A 26,673-nucleotide genomic window follows, 5' to 3' on the forward strand; every position below is an offset into this window, starting at 1 on the left:
CCTATATCTAAAGCCTAAACTGTTGACTTAACAACTTTTATTTTGATCTCCTTTCTACATATAGCACTTAGGAACAGATAGTCATACATGTAACCTTTAACCCAGCTTCTCAAGGCTGGTGGCTGTAAGACTGAAGAACCATACATTCTGCACTCTTCGCAAGAAAGTCATTTTCATTTCACGAAAATGAATTTATGCCTACCTTCTCGGCCGCTATTGTGATCAATAAAGGACCCATAATCACTCTACACGGAGTATTTCTTGGTGCGAATACCAGCAAGTTTTATTGACTGGCATGTAAACAGAGAAAATGCAACAACAGGCGAGACCATAATCGTTAGGCGAGGTTTGAACAGCACGTCTGACAAATACAATTAGCACACTTATTCTGTCTCTCAAGAAATGGTTACAAACCTAGTGATATTTCTAACCAAAAACTCGTTCAAAATCTCTTCAACCGCCACGGGAACGCTAGTGACGAAAAACTACGAGAAAGTTGGCAAATCCTGACAAAAAATAAACGCGGCCCGCTCTCAGAATGTCACAACCTAAGTGCCCGCACATGGCCTACTGGATGCTGATTGGCTGTTCGAGTTCTTGATCCCTGTGTTACCGTGGGAAACTTTCCTAGGCCAATCCAAATTATACCAGCCGCTTCGTCCGGCCTAAATTTCTATTTGGTCGGAAAATCGTGATTCGAACGGCGGCACGTATACCAGAGGGAGCGGTACACCTGTAATCATTTTGTGTAGAAATGTCCCCCCAACGGCACAGTTCGAATTGAAGACCGACACAATCATTTATTTCCTCTAAAAATCAGAGGGCCATGGAACTGTATTAGTTTAGCTTATGTCAAATGCGAAATCCAATAAAGGTAAATGTTTAAGTGACAAAAGCGCCACTTGAATATCTAAAGAGCAGAGACGATTTGGGCGTTTTTTCTCTCATCAGGGACAGGGATGAATGCTTGAAATGTATTGCTGCTTCTTTGCAACGGAGATAACTGTTATATATTGTCGGTGAATCTGTTCGTACATGTTCCCGGGGACCTGTTCACATAGCTTGACTAAATCGCGCTCCTAGCGACTAACAGGCCAATGCAGCGAGATATCGTGTAACACGACTACCACTGTTCACAGAGTATCAACAGTAATGCGATCCACTTCTGACACAAAAGAATGTGCAAACAGTCTTTTGAAGAACAAAGGATTTTGTGAGCGCGCTCATTGGCCGATGCACAACGATTTCCATTTATGGATTCGGCTTGTGGAAATCATTTGTACTCTATCCCGGCCACATTCTAATGTGTAAAACTTAGTCCGATTTGTTGGTTATTAGTTGAAATCCTTCACACAGAAATTGGCCGTAGTCCTTTTGTCACCCTTGACCTTATTTGGCGCGATGACGAATGAGGAAGTAGAATGAGGAAGTTATTTTCCCCACCGGCATTCGCGGCTCGTCACAACACTTGCTGACTTTAACGGAAATAACTGTCTACATTTCTGTCCATCTTGGTGCTTTATGAGAGAGGAAAGCATCCCAGCTGTACATGTCCTCTACATAGAAACCATGGGGTGGATTGGACGAGTAATAATCCTGACCCTTTCTGTGGCCTGGCTCGGTCTGGTCACCTGTGTCGTCGGTAAGAAAGACATTTTCTTAGCAATGTTCTTACCATTCCCCCGAAATATAGCATAGTTCATTTCAAGATATGAGCGTATTTTCTACTATATTGGGTGACGTTGCCTGATAACACGTCGAGAGATTAGGAGTGTTACATGTTATTCATGTAATATAGTCTTTCACCTACGCTAAATAGCTAAATTAAGCTTAGGGGTAAGTGCAAATGACCTGCTTGCATAAAGATATAGAGACCGTTTGAATAGGTACCGGTAGGCATATCTGGTTTGTACTAAATGTACATTGTCAAACAACTGTTTGCCTGGACGGTACAGCTACAAATGTATTTTTGTTGTTGTCATTCAACTACGATGTTGAAAACAGATTGCACTTCTCGTTCATTTACCGTGTCCCACCAAACAAGAACTCTATGTTGACCTTTAGGTAGTATCTGACACGGGACGAAAGGCCTTGCTTGACTAAATACGGCTTTTAAAATCCATGCGCCCATTCATCATCATTCATCCATGCGTCCATTGGCAAGTAGGAATTTGAAATATTTTGGCGATGCCTCAAGAGCACAGCCTTTATTCAAATTCAAGGTTTTAAAGTTTTCGTTTCGTCGGTCCCAGGTACAATCCCACCACAGGACTGTGCGGACCTGTTCGCCACCGGCACCCGACAGAGCGGCACCTACACAGTCGGCGAGCCCAGTCCGTACCAGGTCTACTGTGACATGAGCTTCATGGGCGGCGGGTGGACAGTTCTTCAGCGCCGTCAGGACGGATCTGTGGACTTCGCCAAGACCTGGGAGGAATACCAACAAGGGTTCGGCGATCTGGGCGGAGAGTTTTGGTTGGGACTGGACCAGATTCACACACTAACTACCGCGAAAAGTAACATTCTCCAGATCGAGCTTGAAGACTTTGATGGCGGAAGGAGGTACGCGCGATACGGCACTTTTTCAGTCGGGGATTCGAGCGGTAATTATGTGGTGTCCATCTCAGGGTACAGTGGAGACGCAGGGGACAGTCTCACTAACAGTGGTAGTAGAGGACGATACAACATAAACGGAAGAATGTTTTCTACACAGGATCGTGACAATGACGACAACAGCGCTCATTGTGCGTCTTTATTCAGCCAAGGCGGTTGGTGGTACCCTGCCAATTGTGGACAGTCCTTCCTGAACGGAAAGTATAACTGTCACCAGAGTTCGGTCACCTGTGGCGGGTCACAGGGTGTCGTCTGGGTTGGATGGGGAGGCACAAGCTACTTCTTGAAGAAAACAACCGTCATGATCAGACCTGCTGACTTCACAGGTAAAATGAAATATTCTGTCCACTGATATTTACATAGTAGTGACGGATTAAAGAAAGGTCTATCATTGTCTTACTTGTTCATGCCGTCTTATTCAGTCGTTGAATGTTTGTTGAATGCAGTCTCTAGCGCAAAACGCTGAATATAGTCTCTAGCGAAAAAACGCTGAACTGAGAGGAGAAATTCTAAAAGTAATATTTTTTTACGTCTGAATATGTAACGTTATAGTCACATGCTATATTGTTACCAATTGTCTGTCCGTCCTTTCATGTTACGTACTAGCTATAGCCTACGGGCAAGAACTTGCAATAAACTTATCATAATTATTGTATTAACCATTGTCCATTTGACATTTAAGACTTGAAATTTAAAACTTGTTTGTCACATCAGGCTCAGACACACCCCAGGACTGCGCCGACCTGTACGAAGACGGAATCATAGAAAGCGGAGTCAACGCCGTCAGCGATCCTCGCGTCTTTGTCTACTGCGACATGCGGAACTCGGGCGGCGGGTGGACCCTGATCCAGCGCCGACAGGACGGGTCCGTGGACTTCGCTAAGAACTGGGCAGCTTACGAACAGGGATTCGGAAACCTCGATGGAGAACATTGGCTAGGACTGAGCAAACAACATCAGATCACGGGACAGAAGACGTACAGTTTGCGGGTCGATTTAGGAGATTGGGAAGGTCAGAGTAGATACGCGACATACAGCAGTTTCAGTGTTGGGGGCAGCAGTACGGACTATCAGGTCAGCATCAGCGGCTACTCAGGTGATGCTGGAGACGGTCTCACGAGCGGTGGTAGTCGTTTTAGTATAAACGGTATTAGATTTACAACCTCTGACGACAACAATGGCCCCAACAGTGATAATTGTGCAAGCAGCTATGGTGGCGGTGGATGGTGGTTTCCGGACAGTTGTGGGTACGCAATGCTGAACGGACGGTACAACGACTCGGGTAGTGCACAGGGTATTCACTGGCAAAGATGGAAAGGCTACTCATATTCATTGAAGATGGCATCACTGAAAGTAAGGCCAGATAACTTTCAAGGTAGGATACCTTCCACTCAGTATCCTGTTTTGTTGACATATCATCAGCGAGGTAATTGTGTATACTTTCTACCAAATCTATGTACTCTAGCTAAAAGTGCATGCTGCAAGTGCATCATATTAAGACACTAAAGAAAAGATATGTTACAAGCTGACAAAAGGGTCCGGATCCGTTTCTCTATGTTTTGTTTCTACTCAGTTTGCGCAGAGGGAACTTTCGGATCGTCCTGCTCTGGAACATGTCACTGTCTGAACGGGAACTCCTACTGTAACCACGTGACAGGAGCGTGCTTAGGTGGATGTGCCGACGGGTGGGCCGGGAGCAACTGTCAAACAGGTAAAAGGATGTGATAGCCCATTTAACAGGTAGCAATGAGTTAAACTTATTGATCATGAGGTCTTCATTCAATAATCTTGATTCAATAATCTATGCCGTAGTAAGGTTGGCGAAATCTGCCTTTCCTTTTGATGTGAAATGCAAGTACCCATGTATAAGACAGGGTTAGGTCCAGTTAAATTATTGGTACATCGCTGTTTCACGTATCATTTTTGCAGCCCAATTTTAGTTATGCAATTGCGCAAGTGCATAATGCAATGATGATATAATAAAACACCGGCACAAAGCCAAGGCCGCAAAGAGCCAAACATCAAGAGCCAAATTCTCTCCAATTCCAAATTCTCTTGTTCTTTCAACAGGCCTTGTCATCTTCTTGCATTCTGTGGTATTATACTGGTTATATCACGGAGTTACAATTGAAATATTGAAGCAACTGTGCACCGGTACCCTCGCATATTTTGGATCTTGTCAATCTTTCATTGTTTCCTTGTAGTATCAGTCCCTCCACAGTTTGTTCAGCCGACACCAGCAGACAAAACGAGAAAATTAGGGCGAGCCCTTATCTGGACCTGTAAAGCTACCGGAGATCCCCTTCCCACCATCACGTGGTGGCACGGCGGTGACAAACTTACAACGACAAGTACAACACAGACTGAGTCAGGCGTTCAGTACACTCAGAGCGTCTTCAGCATCAGCGCCGTTAGCTTCAACGACAATGGGACCTACAGCTGTGTAGCTAGTAATATCGGGGGATTTGAGATTGCGACGTGCTCATTGACTGTCCAAGGTACGATATTTACGAAAGTAACGTCATTGGTGAAATGTTTGTTTGCAATAAGCTGGGTACTAATACTGTTCTACCATGTGTAATTTCTTAAACATTTACGTGCACAACAAGGATGCATTTTGTTTTGTCTTTGTTTAAACTCATATTTATGCTGTGTAATGGATTGCTAGACCTTAATGGCTTGCAATGAATAGTCTACTGGATCACGATAAACCTTTTTTTGTTTCAGAATGCACATCCGGTGAGTTCGGGCCCGGCTGTACCGGTACCTGCCACTGTGCGGACGGAGGTTCTGTGTGTGACGTCATGACTGGAGTCTGCTCAAGTGGAGGGTGTGAAGCTGGGTGGAAAGGGAACGACTGTCAGACAGGTATGGAAGTCAAATTTTACATCTGATCGTTAAAAGATAACCTAATTTTGTTCTTAGATTTTTATTGATCATTATTTCATGTTCCTTTATTTCAGTCTGTACTCCCGGTGAGTTTGGACCCAACTGTACGTTCACCTGTCACTGTGCGAGCGGAGGTTCTGTGTGTGACGTCATTACTGGAGTCTGCTCTAGTGGAGGGTGTGAGGCTGGCTGGAAGGGAAGCAGCTGTCAAACAGGTACAGATTGACTAGACAGTCCGCCATTATGGTTCGACCGTATACAGCAGTCACCTGCATTTTCCATATTCGGCCATAAACATATTAAATATCTTGCACGTTAACGTTATATGACGGTCGCCACGTCTATGACGGAACATGCTTAAGGAAATCTAGTTCTAAATTTGATACATGGCTTTCTCATTTTCCACCCTAGCCTGCAGTCTCGGTGAGTTCGGCCCCAACTGTGCCCACACCTGTCACTGTGCGGACGGAGATTCAGCTTGTCCCGCCGACACCGGAGTCTGTAGAAGTGGAGGGTGCGCTGCCGGATGGGAGGGGGGCAGCTGTCAGATTGGTGAGGGCAAGTTTTGATTGTTTTGCTTTGATTTAAAAGTACTTGGAATCATAGCTGCAACAACCCACAAAGTTGGTATAAGCTGTCATGGGTATTTTGCACATGATCCATTGTTATAAATATACGTAGGTCATAAATTGTTCAAATGTACTTCCAACTTCACAGATGTAAACGAATGTGATACCAATGCCGACAACTGCCACATCTACGCAACATGCTCCAACACAGACGGATCCTTCAACTGTTCCTGTAATCCAGGGTACCAGGGGAATGGTACATCGTGCACTGCAGGTGAGCCATTAGACCTTTGGATACCACATGATTACCTAGCCATAGGGAATGATGCCTACTGGGTTGCAATTTCTTCGTTCTGTATGAAAATAATTGGACGAGAGTCTCTTTTAACATAATATATGCTAGCTAAGATTGTATGCTCAAAAGCATGATGAATTTGTATCATACGTGCATATTTTGGCGTGTTCTCAGCGGAGAAACTGTATTCTGTTTAGGTATTCCAGAACAAAAGGTAGCTGGGCCACCTTTGATGTGGGTCATCGTGGGTACTGTGGCAGGTGTCATTGCCATTGGTGCAGTTGGAGCTGTGGTTTTCTGTTGCAGGTATGTACAGCGAAATATGTTATAGATCTGGGATATTACAAGTACACTCGATCTCCACAATATCTCTGCACTTGGTTTAAAGTTAATACTACCGTCTCTATGGAAATATCATGAGTGTTTTTTTACCTCTAATTTATACCTTGCGGTGATAAAATTCGTATGCAGATTTGATTGAATTGCCATAAGGATTTTCCATACTCCTAAAAGTTTTAAATGAATTCAGTGTAGCTTGACATTTCTTTTATAATGGTTCTATCTGTTCCATTCATTTGTGACTTGAAATAAAGATGTTATAACTAAGTTTTAAGCAGCTACGGTGAGCCAAGAATTTGAAAGTATATTTTTATCCCGACAACGTAGTGATGCATGCTACCATATATCATTGCATTTGCAGAAGAATGCATACAAACGTTCCCAAACAAAGGAGTGTGCCACTGAAAGACATCGGCGATCATCCAGAAGAACTTTGTGCTAAAAATGATACATTTGACCCAGACAATTGCATGGATACATCTGTACGTATTTCCACATTATAACACATTTGCCAAAGATGCAGGACCTAACTTTAACAAGAGGACATTGGCGTTTTCGTTTGTACAGCCACTGTAAAAGAAAACTCCAATATCCAATGTTCTGTTCGTAACTATAACAATTATTTTGATTTCATTTGGCTTTTCAATATAATCTTTCAATTTGCCTACGTTCTCACTATATCAATCATGTTTTGTATCTATTTTAATGACTCATTCGATGCTCCACACATATCCTCCACGAATAACATTTTTATGCCTTCAGATTTCTCAACGTCTATCAAGCCTTATCACAGTTGCAGACGTACAAACGTTTCTAATGGACAATGGCCTGCAAGAGTGTGCAAGAGCTTTCAGGGGTATGACTAACATTCACTATTATATGAGTGACCTCCCTTTTTATTCACGTCACCAAATTGTCAATTGAAAACGTAGAACAACACGTAACATTCATAAAAGTAAGTCTATTCTTGTTAGATCACAAAGTGGCATTGAGATTAATGTCATAATGTCGATGTCGAAAGAGATTGAACAAGGTATTGAACATTATATGATTTGCTAGCACGAATTAAAGCATATGCAATACTGGTGAATCTACTGATAGTGACCTCTATGTCTCGTTTGCAGAGAATGACGTTGACGGAAAGGCTATTCGCCATCTTGATGACGCCATGATGAAGGACCTTGTTCCTATGGTCGGACCCAGAGCGCGACTTAAAGCTGTGCTGCAGGAGTTCAACGGGCCACGAGGACAGAACCTGCAGGTGTGTAAAAGCTAAAGACAGTCAAAATCGTATGCATTCGTTTGCTTTCCATTATTCTCATTTACGCTGTGACCTCCATGCGCATACTCTGCAGGTTTTGTCGGAGTCACCGATCTCGGCCCTCAACTTCTGGGAAATCCCCCGGTCCAGTCTGAAGCTGGGCAGGCGGCTCGGTAGGGGGCAGTTCGGGGAAGTTCGACTCGGAAAAGTCCGCAATCGGGGAGTGAGGACCACTGTGGCTGTCAAGACTTTAAGAGGTAGGGAAACTCACCCAGTTTTTGCAACACCTTATGATCTAGGCTAATCATTTATGCAGTAGAAACCCTCCCTGTCACAAATTATCAACCGTAAATTGTGTACCAGTTTGCAATGCACCAACCCAACTTGCCCTAGAGCATTAGTGTGTGGTTTTACATTTTTTTGTACGGCGAAAATACCTTTACCATGAAAATGTATGTATTGACCTGCCAACATGGCTTACCAAAAATATTGTTCGAATCTATCAGACTCCGCATCTGACAGTGACAAGAAAGACCTGCTCGGAGAGCTGGAGATCCTGGTGACTGTGGGTCGTCATGACAACATCATCTCCCTGGTTGGAGCTTGCACAAAAGACGGTGAGTTCATCGATCAAGTTTATCAACAAGCTTAGGGACCTGTCACACTTGTGCGTATATTCAAGTGTGCGTGAGTTGCGCATTAGCAGGTTTTTTTTTATTTAAGTAAATTTTGCGTGGAGGAAGTTGTTTTCTACTTTGACCCACCGTTGAGTAGTCTAGTTATCAAACCAAAGAAATTACTTCTTCGGCTGCAAACGTAACCTACACCAAAACATGTTAATACGCAACTCATGATCATGTGGGCTTGTATATACGCACAGGTATGACAGGGGGTTAAGAAACTATAGCAATAGCTATAGGTACAGTTGCTTGATAAACTTATTCATCGCTATTCACACCTCCCCCCATATCCCCAGATCCATTGACCATTGTGGTTGAGTACGCCCCTAATGGCTGTCTGAGGGACTGGCTGAAGACCAACTCTGCTGAGGCCATGAACTCGGAATACCAGAATCAGCCTGATCCAGCTTCTGACCTTCCCATGGAACAACTCATCCAGTTTGGCATCGATGTATCCGCTGGGATGAGTCACCTAGCGGCTATGCAGGTAAAATATCCAAACATTCATGTGTACGTTTCTCAAACACCGTAAATATCTGGAATGGTCTTTCATTACATACAAACATGGTTGGTATTGTCAAACATTGAAGGTACACATCTTTCAATTCAGATAGTTAAATGTTGTCAACACCTGAGTGAGAATTGACAGACTTTATTTGACAGAATTGATTTATGAAAACATTGAATCAAAATCCTCCCCACAGTGTGTCCACCGTGACCTTGCAGCAAGGAACATCCTGCTTGGGAAGAACCTGGTGGCCAAGGTGTCTGATTTCGGACTGTCCAGGGACATCTATGAAAGTGAAGAGTACGTTAAGACTGCAAAGGTAAGGGTTTGCGAGATATAGAAAACAGGGTGAGTGTACAAACCTGTTTTGGGGCGTCCTTCCATTGCAATCTATGATCTTACATTTGAAAAGTGTTCGACAATTTAATTGAATGACTCGACGACAGTTGTCATGTTATTTCTATCTCAGAGCAAGCTACCGTTGCGGTGGATGGCCTACGAGTCACTGTTCTACAGTGTATACACAACTCAGAGTGACGTGTGAGTATGGGGATTTTCCATTTTACGTGAACATTGAATATAGTATACGTTATGGGTCTGACATATTTATTGATACCAAAAAAAAATGATATCAATTTCAATAGCTACATCTTAGTTATTGCATGGTACTAGAAATGATACCGATCCTCATATTCTATATCATATACTTATCTATGACACATGCAAACAATTCACTTTAAAACCAATTATATGATTGTGTGCGTATGTGATACACGTTATCACTTCCTTGTTCTCTATTCTGTAGCTGGTCGTTTGGTGTTCTCTTGTGGGAGATTATGACCATGGGTATGAATGCACATTTATTTTTGATATCAAAGTGATATATGTATATTTGTCTGGAAAAGTATTGTAAATTGTAAAAAAAACAAGAACATATAATATATAGAAAACTGGAACATTTGGAGAATTAGAAGAAGAGTGCATTTAGTCCGAAATTATGATTATGGACATGCTATGTAGATTTGGTACTGACGTTCGCTATGTTTCGTAACTTTCGTAATAGAGTGCACATTTAAATTTGAGCTGGGTTTGGATCAATACATTAAACATTTCACCCCCTCCCCACCCCATTGTAGGGCATCTACCATACGAAGGGATGAAGGGTAAACAGATGATGGATATAATCAAAGATGGCGGCCGGTTGGAGAAGCCATTGCATTGTCCGGATGAACTGTAAGCATACATTCAGCAACATCCCGACTGCAACTTGTCGGTATTGCTAAGTACATTCTAAAATCTACAACATTTATCATTTGTTCCTGCTAAGGAAACATTAACGTGGCATATCAAACATTAATAACTTTTTTTGTCTAAAAATTTAAACCACTTTACAAAATATATCTGTACAGCTTCGCCTTGATGGAAGACTGCTGGAAGACTCTGTCAGAAGACAGACCAACCTTCCCTCAACTGAAAATCAACCTGGAAAGGATTATTCAGTCACATAAGGTAAAAGTCTATAAATATATATGTTTGATTTATGCCCTGTTTTCATGTATACATGTAGCTATGCAGATTTCCTGCCATTGCCAATTAGTAGATGAAGCGCCGGCGACAGATTCATCTTCGACAGGATGTCTTGGTCACGTTTAGTCTACGAATGATCCTTTTGCGACTTTAAACCTAAACATACATGTATATTTTGATGCTTGATGTTGTTCTGTTCAGATGTACTAAATTGTGTCCTTTTCCTCTCCAGACGTACGCTTCACTCCTTCTTGAATAGGATCTACTATCAGATATGTATGGATATATCATGCCGTCGTCAACAGAACTTTGTTAAAATATATATATTGATAGATAAACATGCATGAAGTGTGAACGGTACTGTGTGAATTTTTGAGCCTTTAACTAGCATTTTCTGAGCGTCTATTTGTTTCAATAGCTGGTATAGTAGGCGGATTCTTCTATTCAGGATGATGTCTTATAATACGTTTAACTTATAATAAATCTGCATTGTTGTATGATACACGGACTCATGATAGAGATACAGAAACGTTGAGTTGCAAAGGTCCTTATAGCTATATCACGACAACATTGACCTATCATAATTGCGAGAATTCATGGTATGCTTATATCAATTTTTTATTTGGTTTTAATGTTATAACTAACGGTAATATTTTCGGATGAAAGGTGTCTTCCAAAGTTGATATTTTCTATAGAATATGGACTTTTACTGTTCATAGAGCATGTGAAGACAATGTCCCACTAAATGTTAGCTAGTGTCCTTAGCTTACTAGTTAAAAGATAAAATAAATGTTTTGTTTCAGTATTTACCTCTCATATGTTATGAATGATTCATGGTCACTTATAAACTTAAGCTGGATTATCTTGCTGGTGGAAGTTTATGCTGAAATCACTACAACTATGTAAAAAACATTCGTGCGAATTCCCTCTGCAACCGAATTAGAACAGTGCCTTAGCATCTTTTGAAATTATTTTCCTTTTGTACGAGTACTGTTTTATTTGAAATAGCCTTTGTACCCAAATGTTTGCATTGTTTAATACCTTGTGCAAAGATTAGCATATTGTTGACAACATGCTTTATGTCGAAGACTTTTAGAAATTATTCCATAGATCCAATAAATATTTTACCCATTTAATGTTACATACGTTGTAGATTAAACATATAAATAGTAAAGATGAAGTTGCGTTTGTAATAGGTAGCTTACTTCCTTATGGAGATTTTTGTGACAAATAAATGTCAAAATAGAGTTGATATTCGTATCTTCTATAGCTTAATTAGCAGTTCAGAGACAATGTTTGATTAAGATATCTTTGCACAAATTGACAGAAACCTATTCTTGGTGGAATGGACAATAGAATAAAAATCATCGTTGCGACGAATTAAATGGTGTTGATCCTTAGGCTATGCATGATATCATAACTCTGGTAATCAGTGCAATAAGATCAGGTACTTGTAGACCGTTAATCTCAAGCATCTGCTCATAATCATGTCCTAAACTGCCAATTTTCATGTTTTTGATTTGCACAAATCAGAAAAATTGCCCCAAAACTTGGCATGGCAACAATCGGTTTTGAGTAGAAAGAAAGCTATTTTGAGGGGGTGTGGGCCAAGTACTATCACTGTGCAAAATATGAGCCAAATCGATTTTTTGGACCCCAGCCACCATTGTTTGATCCTTACAGACATTTGCTCTTAAAAACTTAGACAGACCATGCTTACCAAACTGTCATATTTAATTTTTTGCGCTTTCTGCCTCAGCAGGGATGTAATGCTTGAAATGCATAGCCGTGTCTTTGTGATAGACAAACAAGTCATGTAACTGGAACAATATGATAATTGTCAGTAAATGCGTCCGTACATGGTCCCGGGGACCTATTCAGGAGCCTGCTCCTAGCGACTAACAGGCTGATGCAACGAGAGATCGTGTAACATGGCTGCCTCTGTTCACAGAGTATCAACAGTAATACGATCCACGTCCGACACAAAAGAATGGAATTTAGCCTTTTATGAACCGCTTAACAGTAACGATTGAAAAACAAAATATTTTGCGAGCCCGCCCATTGGCCGATGCACAAAAATATGGATACCGGTTGTATAAATCATTCGTACTCTATCCCGGCCACATTTCAATGTGTGAAAATTGTTCCTATTTGTTGTTTATTAAATAAAATCCTTCACACAAAAGGTAGCCGTATCCATTCTGTCACCATTGACCTTGTTTGGCGTCATGACGAATGAGGAAGTTGTTTTCCCCCACTGGGATTCGGGGCTCAACACGACACCTGTTGATTTACATATAGCGGGGATTTCTGTCTATCTAAGCGTTTGCGGAGAGTAAAAAGCTTTCCTGTCCTCTACAAAGAAACCATGGGGTGGATAGGACGAGTAATCCCGCCTCTATTTATCGCCTGGCTCTGTCTGGTCACCTGTGTCGTCGGTAAGAAAGACATTTTCTTAACAATGTGCTTACCATTCCCACGAAATACGACTCATAGCTCAATTTTCAAGATATGTTCGTATTTGCCACTGTAATAACGTTGCTTTGTAGATCGTCGACTCACTCATTATGTTGACAATAAGTATGTAATATTTTCTTTTACCATCTACCCGAAATAATTATTACTCAATCAATCTCTCTAAACTTAGACCGAGGAGCTTTCTCTACAGGGGGTGAGTGAAAAGGATCGGCTTGTATAAAAAGAAGGATACCGTTTTAATAAGTACTCGTAGACGTGTATGGTTGGTTTCTCCTGAATCTAGATTTTCAAACGGCCTACCGCCTAGACACTTGGTTGGTGGAATGACTCAGTTAGCTCCTTTTGTCGTGCATGCTCGTTTAACTGGTATGTTTTTGAATGTAATTCTCGTTCATTTCACGTTTCGTATCCAAAACAAGAACTCCATTGTGACCTTTTGGTAGTACCTGGTGCGGAAAGAAAGACCTTGCTAGACTGAATACGGCTTAAAATTTGTAAAAGGGGAAGGGTACTGTCCAAGTCCATTGGCGAGTAGGACTATCGAATATTTTGGCGACGTTCGTCTCAGGTACAACCCCACCACAGGACTGTGCGGACCTGTTCGCCACCGGAACCCGTCAGAGCGGCATCTACACAGTCGGCGAGCCCAGTCCGTACTGGGTCTACTGTGACATGAGCTTCCTGGGCGGCGGGTGGACAGTCCTTCAGCGCCGCCAGGACGGCTCCGTGGACTTCGCCAAGACTTGGGGGGAATACCAACAAGGTTTCGGTGATCTGGACGGAGAGTTTTGGTTGGGACTAGACAAGATTCACACACTGACTACCGCGAAAAATAACATTCTCCAGATCGAGCTTGAAGACTTCAATGGTGAGAGGAGGTACGCGCGATACGGCACTTTTTCAGTCGGGAATTCGAGCGGTAATTATGTGGTGTCTATCTCTGGGTACAGTGGAGACGCAGGGGACAGTCTCACTAACAGTGGTAATGACGGACGAAACAACATAAATGGAGTAATGTTTTCTACAAAGGATCGTGACAATGACGCCAACAGCGCTCATTGTGCGTCTTTATTCAGCCAAGGCGGTTGGTGGTACCCTGTCAGCTGTTCAGAGTCCTTTCTGAACGGGCGGTATAACTGTCATCAGACTTCAGTCTCCTGTGATGCGTCACAGGGTGTCGTCTGGGTGGGATGGGGAGGTGCAAGCTACTTCTTGAAGAAAACAACCATCATGATCAGGCCTGCTGACTTCACAGGTAAAGGATATTCTGTCCACAAATATGTACATGGTAGTGACGGATTGAGTGGTAATTATGTGTCATTGTGTGTCATTCTTTTCCTCGTTTATACTGTGTTATTGAGGAGGTCCTAAAGTCGTTGAATGTTTAATGAATGTAGTCTCTTGTGCAAAACGCTGAATGTAGCTAGTCTCCAGCGAGAAACCGCTGAATTGAGAGGAGAAATTCTAAAAGCATTTTTTTACGTCTAATAGGTATTAACCATTGCCCATTTAAAATTTAAGGTAATTCTTTTTAATCAAGATCTCTTCTTACAGATTATGTCTGTTCCAATTACAATGGCATGTAAATTTGTTATGATACCTGTTTTTCACATCAGGCTCAGACCCACCCCAGGACTGTGCCGACCTGTACGAAGACGGAATCATAGAAAGCGGAGTGAACGCCGTCAGCGATCCTCGCGTCTTTGTGTACTGCGACATGCGGAACTCAGGCGGCGGGTGGACCCTGATCCAGCGCCGACAGGATGGGTCCGTTGACTTTGCTAAGAACTGGGCAGATTACGAACAGGGGTTCGGAAATCTTGATGGAGAACACTGGCTTGGGCTGAACAAACAGAACCAAATCACGGGACAGAAAACGTACATTTTGCGAGTCGATTTATCAGATTGGGAAGGTCAGAGTAGGTACGCGACGTACAGCAGTTTTAGTGTTGGGGACAGCAGTACGGACTACCAGGTCAGCATCAGCGGCTACTCAGGCGATGCCGGAGACAGTCTCACGAGCGGCGGTAGCCGTTTTGATATAAACGGTTTGAGATTCACAACCTCAGACAACGATAATGACCCAAAAAGTGGTAGTAATTGTGCGCAAAGTTTTGGTGGCGGTGGATGGTGGTTTCCGGACAGTTGTGGGTACGCAATGCTGAACGGACGGTACAACGACTCGGGTAGTGCACAGGGTGTGACCTGGGAAAGATGGAGAGGCTACACTTACTCTTTGAAGATGGCATCACTGAAAGTAAGACCAAATGACTTTGCAGGTAAGATGGATTCCGCTTGGTATCCTGCTTTGTTGAGATATCATTTCATGTTGAGAAAACGCAGTGAATGTGTATACATGAGTATTTAGACCAAATCCATGCACTCCAGCTAATGAGCGCTATACATAGTACATCATATTAGAGCACTGTCCTGCTCTGACACATGTCACTGTCTGAACGGAAACGCCTACTGCAATCACGTGACCGGGGCGTGCTTAGGCGGATGCCAGGACGGGTGGGCTGGGAGCGATTGCCAAACAGGTAACATTATTGCTAACCCATTTAAAGTGTAGGCACAGTTAGCAATGAGCTAAATGTAGTAAGATCGTAGATCATTTAGAATTGATAATGTATGCAGTAATAAAGTTGAGGTAATCTGCATCTCCTTTGAATTCATGAGAAATGTAAATGAAATGAAGTGCACCATGCAAAAGTTGTATAATTGTAATTCATGGCGCACCCACACAAAGCCAAACCGGAAAGATGTCCAATGCCACACATCAAGAAAAACAAATTCACCTTTGAGTTGGAACTTTTCCTATAATCTCAACATCCTTGTCATTTTCTTGCATTCAGTCGTATTATGGTAATTACATTATGAGGTTGACATTGCTGTATTTAAGTAACTTTGTCTTTTAGTATCAGTCCCTCCACAGTTTGTTCAGCCGACACCTGCAGGCGAAACGAGAAAATTAGGGCGAGCCCTTACCTGGACATGTAAAGCTACCGGAGATCCCCTTCCGATCATCACGTGGTGGCACGGCAGTGACAAACTTACAACAACAAGTACAACACAGACGGGGTCAGGCGTCCAGTACACTGAGAGCGCATTTACTATCAGTGCTGTTAGCTTCGACGACAATGGGACCTACAGCTGCGTAGCTGGTAACATCGGGGGATTCGAGATAGCTACGTTCTATTTGACTGTCCAAGGTAAGCTAGTCATCGAGATCATGAAAACAACGTCATTGGTACCATGGTGTTATGTTTGTTTGCAATAAGCTGGATGCTATAATACTATGTGTAATTTCTTAAACATTTACGTACTCACCTGGGATGCATTTTGTCTTTGCCATATTATAAATGTTTGTTTAAACTCAAATTGATTTATGTTGTGTTATGAATGACAGTTTAATGGCTAGCAATGAATACTTGTCAGGACGATCAGCTTTTTTTGTTTCAGATTGCACACCCGGAGAGTTCGGACCCGGCTGTACCGGTACCTGCCACTGTGCGAGTGGACGTTCTGTATGTGACGTCACGGACGGAGTCTGCTCTAGTGGAGGATGTGAGGCTGGGTGGAAGGGGAGCAAGTGTCAGACAGGTATGTATGTCAAAGTTAAAATTTGATAGTTTGATTTAGTCTAATTCAAATTACCTTCGCCGAAAGGTTATATTTTAGGTTCGGCTATACTAGTAGGCGGGTAGAAGTGCTAAGATAGGACTTTTAATATTATATGTTATGTGAGTAGACAACATCGTGAATTGATAAGAATATGCAAATGAGGACCTTCGTTGCATAATGAATGATCATTCCTAAAGGTAAACATCCTTTGGCGACGGTATGGGGTCGTGGAACCCTAGTTAGTACTTCGATTCTTACAGGTCATTATTCCATGCTCCTTTCTTTCAGTCTGTATGCTCGGTGAGTCTGGTATAAGCTGCCAACGGTATCTATTTCACACGAGCCATTCTTTATATTTTTAGCTCTTAATTGTTCAAATATACTTCAAACTTCACAGATGTAGACGAATGTGATACCGATACCCACAACTGCCACATCTACGCCACATGCTCCAACAGTGAAGGGTCCTTCAACTGTTCGTGTAATCCTGGTTACCATGGGAATGGTACATCATGCACAGGTTAGTCATCAGAAAGTTGTTACTACATGTTTTATTTTACCTAGCTATAGGATCGTATGGAAGGATGCATAGAGATTATTTGGCAGACAGGCTTCTTTTTCACGTACATGTAGACGTACACAGCTTCGACTATATTACTTTAAGATCATGCTTGCATTTGCTGCGATTGTCTGTTAAATACCAAACCTGCGTATTATGTGTTCTCCGTGAAGAAATTGTATTCTATTTTGTATTGCAGAACAAAAGACAGTTGGTCTATCATTGGAAGGGACCATCGTGGGTACGGTTGCAGTTGTCATTGTCATTGGTGCAATTGGAGCTGTCGTTTTCTATTGCAGGTATCACAATTTACTGCAGTATTTATTGTAGATCTGGTCTATTACAATTACTGCACACCTCGACAATATCTTAGTACTTGGTAGGAAGTTGATATTACCGTTTCAATATCATGATGTGTCTTTATGTCTAATCTATATATTGTGGTGATTAGATTCATATGCCAGAAGGATTTGTCATACCCCACGATAATTCGAAAATGAATTCAGTGTGTCATTACATTTCTTTTATGGTGAGTCTATTAATTGTCTTTTTTAAAACTTGGCATAAAGATTGACCTTTGCCTTTGCAGAAGAAAGAATAAAAACGTTCCCAAACGAAGAGACGTGCCACTGAAAGACATCGGCGATCAGCCAGGGACAGGTGGTGCTAGAAATGAGGCATTTGAACAGGAAAATGGCGTGGATACAGCTGTAAGTATTTCCCAGCTTATATCAGTGATGTAAATTTCATTTGCCTTTGAATTTTATTTTTCAATCAGTATACGTTTTCACTGTGTTAGGTATTGAGTCCAATGATCTTATACTGTAAATTATGCATTGTATTGTATTGTATTAACTATGTATGTATTATGATAGTGTAATGATTTTATTGCAGGTTATGTACTGTGTATGTTTGTCTGTATTTGTGGGTCAGCCGTTACCTAGGCTGACCCAGTGTAATGATTTGTCTCATTGTCAATAAATCCAAATCCAAATCCTATATATAACTAATAGTTTACATCTATGTTCATAATTCATCAGATACCCTTTCCTTCTCAAATTACATTTTTGTTCACTCAGATATCTGAACGTCTATCAAGCCTTACCACAGTTGCAGACGTACAAACGTTTCTAATTGACAATGGCCTGCAGGAGTGCGCAAGAGCTTTCAGGGGTATGATTAACATTCACCATAAGATAAGTGACATATTCCTTCGCCGAATATCCACGTCACCATAGTGTTAAGTAAAGTCATGGAATAAAATTCAAATATTTCTTCAGATCTCAATAAATGGCAGCGAGAGCAATGTCATAACGTGACAATGTCGTAATAGGCAGAACAAGGTAGATTTGCTGGTAAGAAGCATATTAAAGACTGTGCCCAATATTGACGTCTATGTGTCATGTGCAGAGAATGACGTTGACGGAAAGGCTCTACGCCATCTTGATGACGCGATGATGAAGGACCTCGTTCCTATGGTCGGACCCAGAGCGCGACTTAAAGCTGTGCTGCAGGAGCTAAACGGGTCAGGAATACAGGTATGCTACGGTTCAAGATATCAAGTGTCTGACGCATACATTACTTTGTTAGTTTGCCTGTTTTCTTTCTCATTTACACCACAACCTCATACACTGGAGCATTTGTTGTTACAGGTTTCGTTGGAGTCACCGATCTCTACCCTCAACTTCTGGGAAATCCCCCGGTCCAGTCTGAAGCTGGGCAGGCGGCTCGGTAGGGGACAGTTCGGGGAAGTTCGCCTTGGAGAAGTCCGTAACCGAGGAGTGACGACCAGTGTGGCTGTCAAGACTTTAAGAGGTAGAAATACCATATGATCTAGGCTAATTTTTTCTACAACAGTAAATGATTTGCTCCCAGATTATCAAATATGCATTATGTACAAGGTTACAATATACCAAGGTAACATTTGGGATCTGACGTTTCTTTGTAAAAGGTCAAAAATACCATTACCAACGTATGTAGTGACCTGTCGTTTTGGTGATGTCAATATGGCTTGTTTGAATTTGTCAGACTCCGCATCTGACAGTGACAAGAAAGACCTGCTCGGAGAGCTGGAGATCCTGGTGACTGTGGGTCGTCATGACAACATCATCTCCCTGGTTGGAGCATGCACCAAAGACAGTGAGTTCATCAATTTAGTTTTTTTTTCTAACTTTAAGAATCTAACAATAGGTACACCTACATTGATGAAGGTTATGTAATTAAGTCCCCATCTCACTGGACCCGCGGCACGCTGGCGGCGTCGCCGCGTCTTAAAATGGATTTGTGCTACCCTTGACTTTGTTATGGAATATAATTCAAAACGTATGGCCAAAAAGACAACAAAACACACAAGGCTTAAAAAGATTTTTTGTCGATGAAATTCGTTGAGTGTTTTGTCAATTGGATTGACCGCAGCGACGCCGCTAGCGTGCCGCGGGTTCAGGGGGAGGGGGCTCAAGACCTAGATCCTCCCGTGCCGTGATGAAGGTTAGGCATCCAGATTATAAGATACCTAAGAAAATAGTTACTCATTGCCAAGCAACTGGAGAGACTTGTCCAACTAGTTGCTTGAATAATAGGTACACTTAGTAGTATACTTGATAAACTCATCTATCGCTAATCACACCTGTCCAATCCCTCTAGCTCCATTGGCCATTGTAGTTGAGTACGCCCCTAATGGCTGTCTGAGGGACTTGCTGAAGACCAACTCACCTGAGGCCATGATCAGGAACTCAGAGTACGAGAACCCGCCTGCTTCAGCTTCTGAACTTCCTTTGGAACAACTCATCCAGTTTGGCATCGATGTAGCCGCGGGGATGAGCCACCTAGCGGCTATGCAGGTAAAATATCCAAACACTCAACATCTAGTTGTGAGACATCGTCGGTATCATATGTATGGACATTCATTACAAACAGGGTACACACCTTTCAATGCATCTTTGTAAATGTTGTTAACACCTGAGTGACAATGATGAATGAATGAAAGACCTTTATTGTACATTTATGCTTAAACAAGCTAAGTACAGGTCATGGTGATAAGCAAAGGACTACATACAGTGGTGATAATATAACGTAATATAATGTGATATCTTACTATGATGACAAAGTTCATTTGCTAGCAATGATTTGAATTAACACTGCTACAAAATCCTCCCCACAGTGTGTTCACCGTGACCTTGCAGCAAGGAACATCCTGCTTGGGAAGAACCTGGTGGCTAAGGTGTCCGATTTCGGACTGTCCAGGGACATCTTTGAAAGCGAAGAGTACGTAAAGACTGCAAAGGTAAGGGTTTACGAGATATAGAAAACATGGTGAGTGTACAAACCAATGATTGGGCGCTCTTTCATTGCAATCTCTGATCTTAGATTAGATGTAAGTGATCGACAACTTTATGGAATAATTGGACTACAGATAACAGTTGACATGGTGTATTCCTATCTCAGAGCAAGCTACCGTTGCGGTGGATGGCCTATGAGTCACTGTTCTACAGTGTGTACACAACCCAGAGTGACGTGTGAGTATGATGATTTTCTATTCTACGTGTCACTGAACATTGAATATTGTATACGCTTTTATAGGTTTGACATATTTATCAATATCACAACATACCATCAGGTTCAATAGCCAAGTTATTGGTACTAGATATGATACTTATTCATACCTAATGCTGTGCTTTATCATGGTAACATACTCATATCACATACAACGTAATATCGCTTTCAACTAACTATATGGAGAACTACTTGGAGTTTTTAAATGATTTATACTGGAATGTGTGAATCACGAAGTATGGACCACTTTTTTCCTTTTTTCTGCTTTGTAGCTGGTCGTTTGGAGTTCTCCTGTGGGAGATTATGACCATGGGTATGTATATATTCATATTTTCTACACTAAAATGCCAATTTCACAAGGAAAATAAAGAATATATGAAAGAAATAAACTCTCGGAGAGAAAAAGTGGGCTTAGTCCAACCTGATGATGATTTTGATGATATATAAACTTGGTACTGACCTTCTCTGAGTTTCGTCGTATCGATGTTTACATTCGGATTAGTTTTGTTTTATCTAACTGATGTATTAAATATTTTATCCTACATGTACATGCAGGGCATCTGCCATACGAAGGAATGAATGGTAAACAAATGATGGATATAATCAAAGGTGGCGGCCGATTGGAGAAGCCATTGCACTGTCCCGATGAACTGTAAGCATACCTTCAGTTATCTTAAATATAATGTTTTCACATTGCTAGCATGCTAAGCTCATTTTAAACTCTACAACATACATCATTTGTTAATGCTAAGAAAAAAAAGATGTGACAAGCAAAACATCCCTAAATTTAAGAGTCACTTTACATAATTAATGTACCTGCACAGCTTCACCTTGATGGAAGACTGCTGGAAGACTCTGCCAGAAGACAGACCATCCTTCCCTCAGCTGAAAACCAACCTGGAAAGGATTATTCAAGGGCACAAGGTACGTACATGTAACAGTCTACATACAACTATGCCCTGTTCAAGCACGCAAGGCAACAACAGTCTACAGATATAATCATTCCCTGTGAGCCTTTTTATGTACATCATTTTTTATGTATCGGTAAAATAGATGAACTGTTTACCTACTTTTCAAAGGATTGATCTCTGCCTGGATGCCAAATGTGTCATGTCTAATGTTCTGATCATCATTTTGCGAGTGGCCATAAACATAAACATCTATATTTTCATGCTAGATTATGTTCTGTTCAGATGTACTGAATTGTATTATTTTTCTTCGTCAGACGTACGCCTCACTCCTCCATGAATAGGATCTACGATCGGATATGAGTGGATAAATCATGCTATCGTCAACGTACAGCGTTTTTGAATAACATATATGAATAGTAAACCAAACACATACATGAAGTTTGAGCGTTGATATGTAAGCTTCTTAACACCCATCTAGCAAAATATGAAGCACATTTGAATATTTCTTGTATTTTGACAGCGAATGTAAATATGTTTTTTGGATTGCGAAAAACCTGAATTGCAATCGATAAGTATTTCTAGAAAACTTTCTACAAATAAATGAATCTCTTAAATGTACGTTGGCAGGCTTTACTACGACACGTATCGTTCATGGAATGTTTAAACAGTTGAAGAAAGTGCTTGTCTTTCCATTGTTCGAATTGATTTCATGAATGTATTCACGCCTGTATATATCCAGTAGCAATTTTCTGGAAGTTAGCCAGCTTGGTACATTGTGTAAGTTGACATTGTGGATCAGGTGGATGAGTTTGGGTCTATCACAGGAGTTACGTTAACAAACAGCACACGAATAGAACTCAGAACTTTGCTTCTAAGCCAACTTTCAGACTAGTCAAACCAAGAATAAACTCTTTGGCAAAGTCCTTTAGAAACAGAACTACATCAGTATGGAAACAGTTGCCACTGGCACCGCCGACCGCTCATCTGTAAGATCCAAAAGAGCCGGACTCTGCGAACTGTCGTCTTCATGGACGTGATCACGACTTCGCCAATGATATTTTAAAACTATTTTCATCATGTAATAGAATATTTTTTGATGTAATTGTGTGAAAATATTGGATGATTGTTTGTTGTTATTGTTGTTTTTGTTGGTTGTAATAAATGTTGTGTCAAGAGACCATGAAGGTTATCGGTGTGCCCTTGAGCACACCACTTATTGATTTTCTTTGATAAAGGCTCAAAGTCTGTTTATGTCAAAGTCTGTGTTTGTGTTAATGTTTGACGGAGTTCAGGTGGTCAGTATTTGTTCTACGTCGCTGCGCGCGCGCACTTTATGGGTGTTATCCCAAAGTTAGCGGAACAGAACAATATAGGTTCCTGTATATTACGTAATCGAGCGTCTTCCTGCAGATACATTTAGTGTGAGATGTGAGTATCTAAAACTAAGATCACCATGCGATGCCTAAAAGGACCAGTGTTCATGTTGTTGATCTTTTCGTCTTTTACGCAGGCGTCAGCAGGTGAGTGGTGAACCTATCAAGATCTTCACACATTGATTTTAGATACCAGATAAGTCTGAGATATACAGGATCTTACACAAAGCTAGCTGTACATACACTACCCATTGTTTACTGTCTGTAACTTGTAGTAACTAAGACCATTTCAAAAGGTTACCCAGGTATAAATATATATATATATATATATATATAGAGAGAGAGAGAGAGAGAGAGAGAGAGAGAGAGAGGGAGAGAGAGAGAGAGATAGATAGATAGATAGATAGATAGATATTCGCCAACATTTTTTCAGTACCTGCTCAACCTTGCATAACCTATGTCCTATGATATGCGTCGTATAATGTACTCCTCTACATAACTTACAAAATGCCAAATAATGAAATTCCCATCATCTCCCACTAATGATTTATTACGGTATTTTTGATCTTATTCATAGAAAAAATGTATAGAAGATACGATGATTTTCATTCCAGAATACACAGACCTGTTTGACCACAGTTACAATAAAGTTATGTCTGGAAATTATGACCATGAGATCAACGATATCACCGCTGACGGGTGTGCCGAGAAGTGTCTGAAAGGAACCACTACTGTACCGGAGGGGGAGTGTTTGTCCTTTGACTACTGGAAGTCACAGAGCAGATGTCAGCTACGCAGAACGGCCAACCAGTCACTGGTTAGTGACGACAGGTTCGACCATTACAAGATGAAAGGTAGAATCAGTCATTACCTGCACGTAACGAAGATTTAAGCATGCCCAGGGTTAATGCTGTAATCTTGATGTTAGAATTTGCGTTACTATATAAAACAGAAATCTGTTAATATAAACTAATATTAATAATAAACACATAGAAGTAAACATTTTGGAAACTTTGCAAAGTGTTATTGTCATGACTCTCACAAGAAACTCTTCAATACATATACATTTTCATAGAATAAATTTACAGTAGTATACATACAGAAAGAAGAATTGTTGAAGGGCCAGTTCATGTAACAAATCATCTTTTACTTGGCTGTAGTCAGATCTGAGAAAGATCTCAGCAGTTGTTTAAATTGTCAGTTTATTTATTAACAAAAGTCTTCTTTGGAGCATATTTATGGTACAAATCGTCGTTCATACATCTTTCGTCAAGCCTACAGGATACACTGATAGTTGTATGTATTTACTTGACAGAAGTATTTGTCCTTCAGATATTCTGAGCTTCTTCACCGTGTACCCTTATCATGTCCTACCCGGACACGACCATGCTGATGTCCGCCCACAGACTGTAAGTCCCCGGATCTGCATCCTGCAATGTTTGCTGGGAGGCGGTGGCCTCTCGGTAGGGTCCTGTCTGTCTTTTGACTTGGACGGTCTGGGTCATGGACGGTGCCTGTTGAGTAGAGACAACCAGGTGACAGCCGGAAACGCACTGGCCTACAACCGAAGATTCGATCACTACCGACGGAACGGTAGGTTCAACTGATTCTGGTTTTGACTGTTATGTATTGCTTTTCTCTCTTTATTTCTTTATTGTTTTTCTCGACCCCCTCCCCCCCCCCCAATATCAGAGTCACAGACATAATATCGATTTACAGGTTAGCAACTACGTTTTATACTTCTAACGATGGCATGTCTTCTCTTGAAACCATAGGGCTCTGTATTCCGAATCCCTGCGTTCACGCTCACGAATCCTGTAGGAACGAAGCAAACGGCTACAACTGTACCTGTGATATGGGATGGGAGGGAGACACTTGTGAAACGTTCCCAGGTATTTACATGTGACAATAGATCCTTCTACAACAAAAGTCAATGAAGAGTTTATTAGTTATCATGTAATTAATATCAACTTTAAAAGTTGCCCTCGACTTGAGCATTCGCAGATCATTGATTTATATCCTAACAATTAGGCGGTCATTTTCTCATGTTTAGAGGGCTCCAATCTATAACTGATATAGACAGTCTTGATCAAACATGCACCTGTACTATGATACAAAGGTTACTTCACGAGGCCCACTCAATCAATATATCATGTTTTAATGAAAACCATGGATAAGGGGCTTTGTTGAGTGATGTTATTAGACAACTTAGGCTACTCTACTTTCTTCAATCACCAGATTCAAAATAGTAGGATTTGTAAGGAATTCAACATGTTGAATTTGTATGAAAACAGATCGACATTTTTGTCATTATTGTACGAGGAGCTCCCATGAAATTCCTACCTTGTTTGCCAACAGACGAATTCTTCTTGTTTTTTGTGTGGTGGTTAAAAGAAATAGAATACAGACAGATCAAAATAGATTACGACGATGGCAATTAATACCCTTACATCTTATTTCAAAACTTTAAAAACATTTTAATATATTCAGATGTAACTAATGTTAAAAGAAATGCCCCGCCCCTGACAAAATTCCCACCCTTTTATAGAGACGTAGTCTTGGCCTTGCAGGAACGTCGAGGGGAGAGGGAGATCCTGTTGAAATATATAAGGATAGAATTCGGTCAAACAAAAACTTAATGATGAAAATATGAAATGAGGACCGCATGATTTGGATTAACTTATGTATGTAAAACACCGATAGCAAAACTCAATAGCAACTAGAAAGGCAACATTTGCGAGCAAATACAGCATGTTTAGCCATACTCCTCGCCATGCAAAAAATGGACTTTTTCATAATCATTCCAGCTCAAAATTGAAAGAAATAATTAAAGAATCCTCCCCTTGCAAGAATGGGATATTCCGTGCCATTTCCATGTAAACCAGTCGAAAAATATCCGCTGAAAATTACACACTTGCGCATAATCAACCCAGTTCAAAATTGAATTAAAAAAGATCAACCCCAGGGAAGAATGAAGTTTTCCATAGTATACATATGAAGATTTGACAGGAGACGAAGGAAATGACCAAAAACAACATATTTGAGTCAATTCAAAGTCACCGAGAGGGTTTTAATATAATATTTGTAATATGTTTGAACTATTTTGATTAAAAGAATGTCTAAGTCACAATAGTTCTAAAGTGTTCAAACAATTAGAATTGAAACTTATAACATGTTTGAACTTATTTCACATACGTTGGAAACATTTCGAACGTAACTACACAAAAATCTCTTTATTTAGAACAGTTTCAAACCATCTATCCAAATGTTTCAATGTTCGAACAATTTGTAACAAAATATTTTCACAATTGCCCTCATAAACGAAGGTGCTAAGTCCTCCTGTGTGTTTCTGCCTATTTTCGGTGGCCGCGCTAGACCACCAGCGGATTTGTTTTGACGGAGCGTCACCCGCGCGCGACGATGTACACTGTTCGGCACCGCTAATATCCGGCATTTTCCCGCTCCAAAACACTCCACAAGACCCACGTTTTTAGTG

At 41.1% G+C, this 26,673-nt stretch overlaps 2 protein-coding genes across 2 annotated transcripts in view; both read left to right on the forward strand.

Annotated features, from left to right (window-relative positions):
* Positions 1–1,379: 1,379 nt before the first annotated feature.
* On the forward strand, positions 1,380–11,999 carry LOC136445208 (uncharacterized). The gene is made up of 22 exons (XM_066443075.1): positions 1,380–1,642; positions 2,253–2,939; positions 3,328–3,987; positions 4,186–4,323; positions 4,817–5,110; positions 5,340–5,480; positions 5,576–5,716; positions 5,913–6,053; positions 6,219–6,344; positions 6,563–6,671; positions 7,066–7,186; positions 7,467–7,560; positions 7,829–7,965; positions 8,060–8,222; positions 8,472–8,582; positions 8,942–9,132; positions 9,350–9,472; positions 9,623–9,693; positions 9,959–9,999; positions 10,290–10,386; positions 10,563–10,662; positions 10,913–11,999. Exons 1-22 carry the CDS (start codon positions 1,522–1,524, stop codon positions 10,937–10,939), a joined length of 3,834 nt encoding a protein of 1,277 aa, XP_066299172.1. The 5' UTR covers positions 1,380–1,521; the 3' UTR covers positions 10,940–11,999.
* Positions 12,000–13,048: 1,049 nt separating this feature from the next.
* The window catches only part of LOC136445209 (fibroblast growth factor receptor 1-like), a 33,104-nt gene continuing 19,479 nt past the window's right edge, over positions 13,049–26,673 (forward strand). The window contains exons 1-11 of the mRNA XM_066443076.1: positions 13,049–13,118; positions 13,727–14,413; positions 14,775–15,437; positions 16,077–16,370; positions 16,621–16,761; positions 17,180–17,302; positions 17,541–17,640; positions 17,931–18,051; positions 18,421–18,514; positions 18,752–18,879; positions 18,994–19,156. Coding sequence (XP_066299173.1) covers positions 13,049–13,118; positions 13,727–14,413; positions 14,775–15,437; positions 16,077–16,370; positions 16,621–16,761; positions 17,180–17,302; positions 17,541–17,640; positions 17,931–18,051; positions 18,421–18,514; positions 18,752–18,879; positions 18,994–19,156 — 2,584 coding nt within the window. The remainder of the gene's footprint in view (positions 13,119–13,726; positions 14,414–14,774; positions 15,438–16,076; positions 16,371–16,620; positions 16,762–17,179; positions 17,303–17,540; positions 17,641–17,930; positions 18,052–18,420; positions 18,515–18,751; positions 18,880–18,993; positions 19,157–26,673) is intronic.

Source organism: Branchiostoma lanceolatum, chromosome 11, assembly GCF_035083965.1.
Source record: "Branchiostoma lanceolatum isolate klBraLanc5 chromosome 11, klBraLanc5.hap2, whole genome shotgun sequence".
Lineage (NCBI taxonomy): Eukaryota > Metazoa > Chordata > Leptocardii > Amphioxiformes > Branchiostomatidae > Branchiostoma > Branchiostoma lanceolatum.